Source organism: Sus scrofa, chromosome 1, assembly GCF_054392235.1.
Source record: "Sus scrofa isolate SSC_HxYL_T2T_F1_AM1 chromosome 1, Sscrofa_HxYL_maternal_Yorkshire_Landrace_v2.0, whole genome shotgun sequence".
NCBI lineage: Eukaryota > Metazoa > Chordata > Mammalia > Artiodactyla > Suidae > Sus > Sus scrofa.
The window spans coordinates 251,412,405-251,424,618 of record NC_139383.1 but is presented as its reverse complement, the minus strand read 5'-3'; the positions used below and the strand labels follow the sequence as shown (position 1 = coordinate 251,424,618).

General features: G+C 50.2%; 1 protein-coding gene across 17 annotated transcripts in view; it reads left to right on the top strand.

The window, feature by feature from the left end:
- The window catches only part of ANKS6 (ankyrin repeat and sterile alpha motif domain containing 6), a 62,117-nt gene that overhangs the window by 16,003 nt on the left and 33,900 nt on the right, over positions 1-12,214 (top strand). For 7 of the 17 annotated variants that reach the window (XM_085019217.1, XM_001925405.5, XM_013993700.3 and 4 more), the window contains exons 5-10: positions 588-694; positions 2,666-2,814; positions 4,109-4,307; positions 5,069-5,118; positions 8,293-8,496; positions 9,599-9,752. In XM_085019217.1, coding sequence (XP_084875343.1) covers positions 588-694; positions 2,666-2,814; positions 4,109-4,307; positions 5,069-5,118; positions 8,293-8,496; positions 9,599-9,752 — 863 coding nt within the window. The remainder of the gene's footprint in view (positions 1-587; positions 695-2,665; positions 2,815-4,108; positions 4,308-5,068; positions 5,119-8,292; positions 8,497-9,598; positions 9,753-12,214) is intronic. The other 10 variants (XM_085019282.1, XM_085019236.1, XM_013993702.3 and 7 more) reach the window with 5 other exon arrangements.

Below are 12,214 nucleotides of genomic sequence, written 5' to 3'. Positions count from 1 at the left end.
AAACGATGTCCAGTGGTGAGACTTGTCCTAACTCTTATTTCGAATAGACATCCAGTGGTGCTTCTGAATCCCTTCTCATCCACTCATCTCTCTGCCCTCCTGGATGCCTCCTCCTTGGGCTGGGCTGACTGAGAGGCAGGGATCTGCACACAGCCTTGCATCTGATAGGTGGGCTGACTCCTTTCTTGCCCAACTTCAGGAGATCAGAGCACTTTCCTCTGTCCTCTTAAAGTGCTTTATTCGCTCATTTGATGAGCCTCAGGTTTCCATATCGAACACCCTGGCCTGCAGGAGGCTTCATGTTTGAGCTGCAGGGGTCTTGATTTTTTTGGGGGGAGGGGTGTGCAGTTACCTCTGTGTAGTCCTCGGGGCTAGTGCCTTTGCTTTTCATTTTCTTTATGGAAGGAGCACTCAGGCTTTGATTTCCGTCACGGCTGCCTCTGGAGTAGGGAACAAGACATAGTTTTCCGTGCCCTCTTATGCACAGAGATGTTCCTGTAGTTAAAGCCGCTGCTCTTGTTGCCCAGGAGCAAAGTCAGGCTTTCCTTTGTAGTAGGTCTCACGCTGAATTTTTCTTTCCTCCCCAGGAATAAGGAGATTGTCAAATATCTGCTGAACCAAGGGGCTGATGTCACTCTTCGTGCAAAAAACGGGTACACGGCATTTGACCTAGTGATGCTGCTGAGTGATCCTGGTGGGTTGGTTCAAGAAAAGAGTTTTAAACCTGCCAGGTTTGGGTTCTCTGGCCGAGCATCGAAATAATCACCTGTGTTTTAAGCACTTGCTTATTCAAGGGGGAAGCCACTCTCTAGCCCCCAGAGTTCATCACACATTTCAGGCGAGTCTTTGCTTGTCCAAAGGAGGGTGGCGCTGGGACCAGGTGGTCCCTGAGTCCTCGCCCAGCTCCAGCCTTCTGGGAGTCTCCAGGATGGAGGGCCCATGAGCCTCATCTGCCTTGGCAGTCCACACGAAGCCTAGAACGGTATCTCCTTCCCAGCCAGAGAGAAGAAACAGGCCCCTCTCATGAGCAGAATCAGACAAAACACTGATCCTCTTGGCTTAACTGTGTAGGTGGAGGCTCTGGGGCAACAGTCCTGGGCTGGAGGTGTCCCCATTATCAGCCCCCGGCTGGCACCTGCTGCTTTCCTCAGACCCTCCCCCACTGTGACAGGCCCTCCTCTGGGACCTGAGGCTTCCAATTAGCCAGCTCAGGGGGCAGGGTCTCTCTTATCTGTCATCCTTCTTGTGACCCAAGTTTCAGCTCAGAGATGGAGAAGCTGCGAGGCTCTCCTGACCCATAGGCTCTGGGCCCTGAGCCAGATCCTAACCTGCTGGTGGAATGGGGAGGACTTTACACATGGAGGTCCTCCTGCCTCTCTCCACTACAGGCGTGGCAGGCCAACCTCTAGCTGCCACCCTTACCCCCACCCCACCTGCCTGCGCCACAGATACATGCTGGTTCTGATCCCTCCTCACAGAGCGTGTGAGGGAAGCAGAGCCTCACGTCGTCTTGTGGACTGTGGTACCTGGCGCCTGGCAAGCGACTTGATCCCTGCTGGAGAGGTGGGGCCCTCCACCCAAGTCAGTGATCTCACTCCTCACGTATCTGGAGTTCACGTCCTTCGGAATCAGTCTCCCAGGGTTTCCCGGCTGCATCGCACACAGGCTTCCTTCTGACAAACTCGTCTTCCGCCACAAACTGTGTCTCTTTCGCCCCACCCCTTCGTTCTCCTGCCCTTTCCCAGTAAAACAGGCTGTCCCAATGGATTTTTTTTCCTAGCAGGTTTTCAAATGAAATTGCTGCCTAAAGTTTTTAAAGAAGCACATGTTTATTATTGAACACTTGGAGAGAAAAAAAAGGAATAGCCGTCAAGAAACAAGCATATTAAAAGTTTATAGTTTTAGGTTTTTTTGTCTTTTTAGGGCTGCACCCGCGGCAAATGGAAGTTCTCAGGCTAGAGGTCTCATCGGAGATGTAGCTGCCAGCCTACGACACAGCCACAGCAATGCAGGATCAGAGCCACATCTGCGACCCTCACCACAGCTCATGGCAGTGCTGGATCCTTAACCCACTGAGCGAGGCTGGGGATTGAACCCGCATCCTCATGGGTACTAGTTGGTTTTGTCACCACTGAGCCATGATGGGAACTCCTTATAGTATTTTCTCTTCAATCCTATTTGTTGCTTTTTTCAGTAGCCTCGTTGGTAATAACTAATACTACTTTACCCTTTATAAGTATTTACTGTATGTTAGGAATTTCCCCATATCCTCCAGGTACCTTTATATGGTGGATACTGATGTCACCCCATAATTTACCCACAGTTACACAGCCAGGGAGGAGCAGACGCGGAATTTGAACCTTGGCCCTGTGGCTCTAAAGCCTATACTTAAAAAAAAAAAAAAAAAAAAAAAAGCCACTTCTCTGCCTTCCTGGTAGAACAGAGCTTCTGGTTTTTGTTTCTAGTTGAGTTAAGCCCTGCAGGTTTCTTTGTCACCTTTTGAAGAGCTAGTGGAGAGGCAGGCCACCTTGATCCTGCAGTCACAAAGGCTCTGGAGCTGCGGGGCTGCGTTCTAAGGCTGAGGTGGGGGGGGGTCATCCTGGGCCCCCACCCCAGGGCCCGACAGACATATTTGCAGGTAAAACGCTGCCTTTTGTGTCCATAGACACGGAACTTGTTCGACTGCTGGCATCTGTCTGCATGCAGGTGAATAAAGACAAAGGCCGGCCCAGCCACCCACCACCCCTGCCCCACTCGAAGGTCCGACAGCCCTGGAGTGTCCCAGTGCTGCCTGATGACAAAGGCGGACTTAAGGTTTCCTTTTCTTGTCTTCATGGGCATGAGAGAGCCAGGCCAGTATGGGTGCTGGGGAGAGATGCTTATCACTTCTTTGTTACCCAGGGCTGGTTAGGCCAGGGTGGGGAGCCTGGAAGGGGCAGGAAGTGAGCTGGAGGGAGCAGGAGGGGATGGCGGGGACCAGGCAGAACTCGGATGATCATATCCACTTAGTGGCAGGAGTGGCTGCTTTGTGAGTGTGTGGGTCCACGTTGCCACATCTTCCCATCTTTTCCAGGAAAAGCTCAAAACCCAGATTTTGATGCAGAGACTCAATTTAGAAATGTAGGGAATTTAAAATTTACTTTGCGACGTAGGGCCGAGCTGGCCAGACTTGACCATCTCTCCTTCCAGACCGTCTGTCTGTGGCCTGTGCTTTAGTATGGAAAGTATTTGTTGATTGCACCTTTCTAGGGTCTCTCTGCGGTCCACAGGCCCCCATCAGCTTCTTCCTAGAAACCTCAAAACCAAGCTCCAGTTGCTTATTTCTAAGCGGCAAGCTGACTATTTCTCTTTGAATATCTCATCTTCCCAGTCCAGTTCTGCTTGTTGGAAATCAAAATCATTTTTCCCCCCGTCCTGTCTGGGGTTCCAGCACCTTCTCAGATCTGTTGACTTGCCATTCTTCTCTTGTGTGTCATTCACTCCCTGGAGCTTTCCTTGCAGTGTTGTTTGCACAGCTCCCTTCATCCCTGCCCTCACTGCCATCTCATGGGCCAGGCCCTCACAGCCTCCCTTTGGCACTGTGCCAGTCACCTCTGAGCTCTCGGGGGTGGGGGTTATAAAGATATCCTGGGGGCAGCACCTGTCCTCTCTCTAGGTGGGGAGGCTTCAGCTGCAGGAGCAGATGGCTCAGGCCTTGCTGTGGACACCCTGACTCCTCTCATGTTGTTGCTGGCTTGCGGGGGGGGGGGAGGTTATGCAGTGAGAGATGTTAAGGCTTTGCTTCTGTGTCCATCTGTCTGTCCCTGTTTCACTGTAAGACTTCAAGCAAATCGTCACCCCTGGGTCTCTGTTTCTCCAGCTGTGCCATAAGGTTGATAAGAAGAGGGTGAGCAAGTAGGGTTCACCACCACCTCCAGCCTACGGAAAGGCCCCCTAAGGGCTGGTCAGGAAGGCTTTAGAGAGAACCATGGCTTTGGGGAAAGGGTCCTGTGGTTGACTGGTAATGCCTACAGTGGGCCCGGGGGCGTGGGAGGAGTGTGGAGAGTGGTCACTGTCCCTGGGGTAGGGCTTCCCAGGGCGTGACCTCTACTCTCCACTCCCTTGACAGTCCTGGTGGAACCGAATGTCCAATCGGTTCCGGAAGCTCAAGCTGATGCAGACACTACCCCGTGGGCTGTCCAGCAACCAGCCATTGCCTTTCTGTGATGAGCCAGAGCCAGCACTGGACTCCACAATGAGGGCCCCACCCCCCGACAAGATGAGCCGCTCTGGGCTCCCTGATGTGGCCCCCATGACCAAAGACAATGGTGAGAAAAAGTTGCATGTGTGGCAGAATTTGCAGAACCTCTTCACCCTCATCCTCTGCCTTTGATCCTACGTCCTGGGCTGATGCCAGAAGCGAGATGATGCTGGAATGTGACACTGGGGCAGAGTGGCTGGTCTATGAAAAAGAGATAAGGGACATAATGACTGTCACTGTGGTAAGACGGGGAAGCTAGTAGCAAGAGTCCCCGTTTCCTGTCCCATGTGCCCTGTTGAGAGACCACTGGCCAGTCACTCCCTCACTCTTGCTTTCATAGGTGGTTTTCCACCAGAGGTGATTGGTCTGGCACCAACATGATTTGAAGTAGAGTGAGTTCCCGGGCTGGAGTTGGGGTAGTGAGCACCTCACCACGGGAGGTATTCAACAGACTGGTTGACCTTGCCGGGGCACTGAAGGAGATTACCACACTGATTGGGAAATTGACTAGTTCAGATCCCTTCTAACAGGCCGACTGCCTACACCCCGACTCGATCCTTTGGCATCACTGTTTGAGACAGACTATTGAGCCGGGCATACCATTGTCTGACCCAGCATGACAGTGGTTGACGGAAAAGCTGAAAACACACTCTATGGTACCTTTTAAATGCTTTCCTTTTCTTCGGATATTGAACACCAATTTTTATTAAATATTTAATCACTCAGGAGAGTTGGTTTTCCAGGATGAAGGCCGACCTAGTCTCTCGTCCTCATGCCATGAACTTGTTGTGGGGAGGTCATTTCAAGAAACTTCCATTTGTTTCTCAGGTCCTGGGAGCACCAGAGGAGAAAAGGAAGATGTATTATTGACAACCATGGTGAGTGCGGTGCTTTTCTAAAAGCATTTCAGGTCTCTCTGAATCGTTAGGGGATTGATTTATAAGGAGGGAGGTGGGTGTTCGTCTTTCTTTGTGGTGGTTACAGATGGGATCGATATCACGAGGGGTAACAATAGATACATCTCTGAACGGAGGATCAGAACAGATGCCAGCCCCAAACTGTGGGTGAGGCTGTGCTGGTGCTTAGCAGCCAGAGGTAAGCCCCGATCTTACCACTGAGGCCAGGGCCTGGGAGGAGTAGGAATTGATGGGTGATATCGGACTCACCATTTTGGTTGTGAAGAGCCAAGGGATGAGGAGTCAGAGAGGAGGGTGTGTTTCCAGCCTGAAAGAGGCCTCAGTGTCCTCCTCTGTAAGTTAGAGATGTATCAGGATTAGGTTCAGCTGTGAGTAATGGCAAATCCCCAAATAACTGGCATAAATATGATAGCATCATATTTCTCTCAAGTGAAGTTCGAGATAGGTTGGTTCATTGTTCCGTGGAGGTAGGGACCTATGTTCCTTTTACCTGTTGGTCTCCCAGGCATGGCTTCTACTACCAAGGTCACTTCTTGGTCCAGGATGGCTGCCCGAGCGCTGTCCATTTACCGCCTCATTCCAGCTGGCAGGAAAGATGAGGGGAGAAGAGGGGACCATGGGCACATGATAGGTGTCTTTAAAGAAACGTCCTGGAAACTCACACATAATTTTTGCTTACATTAAATGGGTCAGAATGTAGTCACAAGGTGCATTCAGATTGCACAGGATACTAGGAAATGAATTCTTTGTTCCAAATGGTCATGTGCTCATCTAAATATGGAGATGTGTCTATGGAGGAAGATGTAGAAGATGGATATTGAGTGGAAGCTGGACTTCTCTCACTTAGGGGATGCTGTCCCTCATGGTTGGGTGTGGGTGTGTTTTCTTTTTAGGGTTGCACCTGAGGCTTATGGAAGTTCCCAGGCTAGAAGTTGAATTGGAGCTGCAGCTGCCAGCCTCCGCCACAGCCACAGCAACACCAGATCCAAGCCACATCTGCAACCTACACCACAGCTACGGTAACACTGAATCCTTAACCCACTGAGCAAGGCCAGGAATTGAACCCACATCCTCATGGATATTAGTTGAGTTCTGAATCCACTGAGCTGCAATGAGAACTCCTCATGGTTGTGGTTTTTAAATGAGGTCATCCCCGGGAAGTTCTTAACACTGTGCCTGGCCCAGAAGGACGGCTGTCTTTGATCTGCTGTGTGACCTTGAACGTGTTGCATTGCCTCTCTGGGCTTTGTTTCTCACCTCTGAAATGAGAGTCTGCAGGTTGGAGTTGGACTCACGTCCCTTTAGCTGAGGCCCTAGTCTAGAGGTTGGCCAGGAGAGGGCAGTGTAGGAGAGGAAAAGGGAGTAGAGGTGCCCCTGGAGGACTAAGCTGCCCCGGCAACCCTCGGAGCCCTACTGGGATCTGCCGGCTCTGTCCTGCTGCCACCCGCTCTGCCCCGCTGCCATGCAGTGGGTGTAAATCAGTGTCTGCACAGCGACTGGGACTTGTACCACCTGACATTTGATAATATCACTAAATAGTAATGATTACCATCAGTATGAAGACAGAAATGCTGTTATGGAAGTTTTGGAAGATGCAGTAAAATATAAAGAAAAATAAAATCGCCATTGATCACACATCAGTGATTGACATTTTGTGGCATATATCTTAGGAGTATTTTTCCTAACTATTCCTCACATCTGTGAATATGATACCATATTATATGTAATAAATACTTAACACAGCTTTAAGTCTGTACCCGTCAAATGCTCGGTAAGCATTTGCAGCGCTTCACATATAGGCACTCATTTAATATCTCCGACAGTCACGGCAGGTCAGGCTGTGTTATCGTCGCCATTTGTGCTGAACTGGGATGCATTAACAATGTGTCAGGCCCATCTTTTCTGTGTCAGAGACACTCTCTGGCCACATCACATTCACTGGCCGCATGATGCAGCATTCCGTCATGGGACTTTGCCCTCATCGCTTCATCCAGGACTGACCTGCCGGACTGTGGGGTTCCTTGCTTTTCATTATTTTACAGCTCTGATGAATATCCTTATGCAGACGATGTTGTCGAGGTCCAGAGGGGACAGCATTTATTCATGGGCTCTCAGAAAAGCAAGACAGAGGCAGGGGGGGATCCCAGGATGCCCACCCTCCCACCTGGGTGCTTGCCTGTCTCATGCCCTGTAGAGGGCACCAGTGTGCCCACCTGCCCTTGGCAGATGGAGAATGGCCAGGGTGCTCTGCTGAGTGGGCGTTTGCAGCCATCCTTGCGGAGATGCCCGCCTGCCTGGCTCCCGAGGCAGGTTTAGCTGTAGGATGCCCTTCCCTGCAAAGCACCATCTGGCACCAAGTTTACTGTCTTTTCTTAATTAAAGTTAGCATTGACTGTGTGAAAGCTTTTCCTGGTCTATTCGCCAGTCATCATTGTGTGAATTTTATACTGACCCCAAATCACATTTTCAGAACTTAAAATTAAATAGCAGTTAAAAATGTCAGCAGTGGGAGGTGCGGCTGGAGTAGGAAGGAGGTGGTGGGATAGAGGGTGGGAGCGTTGGCTGGGCTCACGGAGGAGCCAGCCTAGGGCTACCGGCCCCTCATCCCCTGCACCTTGTCCTGAGACTGCCAGCTCTGGTCCCACCAGTCTCCTTACAGTTCTGTACCCTGGTCCTGCTCCTCTTGTCTCTAGGTTTTTCCACCTTCTCTTCCCTCAGTCTGCATTGCCCTTCCCCCCATCCTCTCTAGACCAGCTCGCATTGGCCTTTGGGCTCAGCGCAGGAGCCCCTCCCCCAGGATGCCCTCTTCATCTGCAGCGAGGGTGGCCCCTCCCCTGTGCTGCCCCATCACAGCACACCCAACACCTCTCACTTCCCCACAGCTCCCCCACCCTTGCCCCGGTTCTGGTCTTGCTGCTGTGGACAGACCCAAGAGAAGCTGGGAGTGGGAGCAGAGCAGACATGGGTTTTGCTCAGTTGCTGGGAGGAGACCTGGGGACACCATGTGGGTTTCTGGCTTGGGTGGAGGGATAGGTGGTGCTGCCCTTCTCTGAGAAGCAGGGGAAGCCTGGAGTCTTCCTTCCAGAGCTGGGAGCCCACCCGAGGCTTGCCTAACCCACAGCCTGTTTTTTTCAGCTTCGAAATGGAGCCCCCTTCACCAGACTCCCGAGCGACAAGCTGAAGGCAGTCATCCCCCCTTTCTTACCCCCTTCCAGCTTTGAGCTGTGGAGCTCGGATCGGTCCCGGACATGTCACAATGGGAAGGCAGACCCCATGAAGACCGTGCTGCCCCAGAGAGCCAGCAGGGGCCAGCCCGTGGGCAGTGGGAGTACAGACACCGTAAGTTGTCCACCTGACACGCTTTGATGTCACTCACTGCTCATTAATGTCGTGATGTGCTGTAGGCAGAAGGGCCCTCAGACCCACTAATCTGGAGGAGTTGAAGCTTTTTATTTTCTTTTAAATGAGTGATATTCTTTTGTCCAATGAAACCCTAGAAAGGAACTTAATATGTGAAGAGATTAAAATGTTGGAGTGAATGAAATGAAAATGGGAGCCCCTCTCCCTGGAGCTCCAAGAAACACAGTTTGAAGACCTGATCTAATCCAAGCTTCCCTTTCCTAGATGAGGAAACTGGGTCCAGAGAAGAGAAGTCATTTGCTGAAGGTCACCCAGCTGGGTGGGGGCGGGGATGCTGGGACCAGAAACCAGGTTCTTGGCCTCTCATACATTATTGCACAAGTCCAGGTCCAAGCTCAAACACTGGGAGGCAACTGTATGTGCCACTTGTGTTTTCTTGCAACCAGAAAGAGTGTGACTTCTGCCCTTTTGACCACAGTGGTTTCTGACTTGGTGGCCCTCAGTGTGTCTCTGTCATGTACTGAGGTAGTCCCTCTCGAGGTGGGAGCTGATCTCCTTATGTGTGGGACTGTAGATAATGTAGATACAGGAAATGGGCAAACTGAGGACAGGATGTGGGAGCTGACCCTGCGGCTCTGTGTTGAGTGATTGGAGAGAAACTCAGGGCTGCCCTCTCTGTCTGTGAGACGGGCCTGACCTGGAGCTTACTGTTGCCTCCTGGAGCTGTCGCAAGGCCAAATCACTAGTGGGACATCTAGCACCTGGCACCTGGAGATGCTCGAAATGGACGGAGCAGCTCTCCGTTAGTCCACCACGTGGGAGGAGGTGGGTGACCCACAGGAAATGGTGTCACAGGGGCTCAGCCTTAGCTCAGGGTCAGTCGGGTTGTCAGCAGGTAGATGTGAACTGCCATCCCTTCGGGGCCTCCCAGCAGGCTGAGCACTGTGGGCAAGGACGTGCCGGTGGAGGCAGACATCGGCTGGGATGGCCCAGCTGGACTCAGGTCACTCCCCACTGTGATCTGTGCATCCAAGGGAGTGAACAGCAAACCCTAACTGCGATATTCATCTTATTCTTGCAGACCCCTGTCAGGCCTGTTAAATTTCCATCTCTCTCCAGAAGCCCGGCCTCGCCCGCCAATTCTGGAAACTTCAATCACTCACCTCATTCCTCTGGTGGCTCCAGTGGGGTAGGGGGCCTAAGCAGGCATGGTGGGGAGCTGCACAACCGCTCAGGTAGGTACCCAGGCAGGCCCGTCCTGGGATGGGGGGAAGATTCCTTGGGGTTGAGGGTGTGAACTAGGGTTAGTCCTAGAAACTGCTGCAAATACCTCGTTTTTCTCCTTGATGTGCCTAAAGGATTTTTCAGTGAATTCACAATTCAGAGTTGCTTTTATGCATTTTCTTAGGGGAAGGGAGTTGGGAGTGGAGAGCATGGAAATGGCCTATAATGCTTTATTTTCTTGGAAAATTTTACACTAAACTAAGAGTAAATCATGGTGTTTTGTGGTATTTAAAATCCTTGAAGGTTACATCTTAGATATCTTCTCATCCTGACCCTTCACTGAACAGATGAGGAAACTGAAGCTCAGAGTGGATGACAGATTTGCCCAGGGACACACAGCAAGTAGGGGACAATTAAGACTCATAGCACTTTGCTGTTCAGCAGAAATTGACACAGCATTGTAAATCAACTACAGTTAAAAAAAAAAAAAAAAAACTTAAAAACTCAGAGCCAATTTCCCCAAGGTTATTATGGGCTTGTGGCATACTTTCCTTTTCTTTAACTTTTTCACATCATTGCATTTATTTACCATATTCTTTCAGCAAGTATTTGTTGACTGCTTATTAGATGTGAAGCAATGTGTAGGCAGTGGAGCACTTAGCAATGAAAAAATTCAAAATCGGTTCTCTAGGAAGTTGTATTCTGGTGTAAACAGATAATTTTAAAAATATGATTATAGTAAATAAAAAAAAAAAAAACAGAATATCGGAAGAGGTAATGAGACTGGTTACAGGATACTTTCTAGTTCTTCCTGAGGGCATCCAGGGTTAACTAAAGCTATCTTTGCAGGAAGATACCCTGCCATTATGTAAGGAATGCATGCTTCTTGTGGAAAAGCCTGAAGACTAGATAAAGCAAAAGACAAAAAGAAAAAAAAGAGGCGTTCCCTTTGTAGCTGAGCAGGTTAAGAACCTGACATAGTGTCCGTGAGGATGTGGGTTCAGTCAGTCCCTGGCCTTGCTCAGTGGGTTAAGGATCTGACGTTGCCCCAAGCTGTGGTGTAGGTTGCAGATACAACTCAGAACCAGTGTTGCTGTGGCTGTGGCATAGGTCAGCAGCCTGCAGCTCCAATTCGATCCCTGGCCCAGGAGCTTCCATATGCTACAGACGTGGCTGTAAAAATAAAATGAAATAAAATTTTTAAAAAAGAAAAAAAAAGAACTATTATCTTGCCCACTAGGGATTATCATTAACATTTTGGTATATATCTTTGCGAGGTACTTTTATGCATATTTATGAAAGCAGAATAATAATTTATTGAGCACTTAGTGCGTGCCAGGTACAATGCCCTTTCAATGCATTATCTCCTTCAGTCCTCCCACAGCCGGTGAGGGTTTCCTCTCCACTTTACAGAGGAGGGAACTGGGGCTCAGGGGAGTGAAATAAGTCACCCAGGGTCACACAGCTGTGAAGCTGCCGAGCCAGGCCCTGCACACAGGCTGACTTCCAAGTATAGTCTATTCTGTAACCTTTTTCCTTTTTGCAGCCATTACCATGTTTTAAACACCGTTTAATGTCAATACACATGTATCTACAGCACCTTTTAAATAACTAAACAGCCTTCCACTCATATGAGATTTCAGAGTTTTAATTAGCCAGTTGCCTTTTGTTGAACACCAAGGCTGATCTAGATTTTTTGCTCATATAGATCCCACTCTAAGGAAGGGCTTAGAGCTCTGCGCTTGCACGCTTGCTTAGTGATTTGCTTCATATATGTTCCCTTGAATCAGGGTGGGAGGGATCAATGGGTTTGCCTGTTTTTGAAGTTTTGCATTTTGCCCTCCAGAACAGCTCTGTTTATACATGTAAAGTATTTAGCAGTGCCTGGCACTTAGTAAGTGCTCTATAAATGTTAGTTATCAGTGTACTCCCTCTGGTACCCTCCCTAGCTCTGGATAGCATCACTTTCCCCTTTTCCATCATAATAATTCAAGGTTGCTGGTAGGTTTTGGGAAACTGGGAGAGGGAACGTGGCAATCAGGATTCCATCAGGAAAGCTGACACCCTGAGTTTTATGGACTGAGGAAGTTATTGACACAACTGTGGGAGTAGCTGGGGATGAAAAGATCCAGAAGAGAGAGTTGGATGGTAACGGGGAGCCCTGGCGTGGCAGTGTGTGCAGCTGCTCGAAAGTGCTGCAGAGGGGCTGCTGTGGGAATCCAGGGCCCACATGGTGTCTGTGCCTGCTGGAAGCTGACCAAGCTGGCATGGCTCGCGGGCAAGCGAGGACAGATGGATCTTAGCTGCATCGAGTCTTTCACCACCTCTTATGAGGACGCCTTTGAAGCCTGATGGCCATCCACCTGCTGGCTCTCATGCACAGTCCTCCTGTGGTCAGCCCTGACCCGGAGTCACGCAGGGAGGGGTCTGGGAAACGTGGTTCTGGCTCAGCCAAGTCAGCGCCGTGTCCACC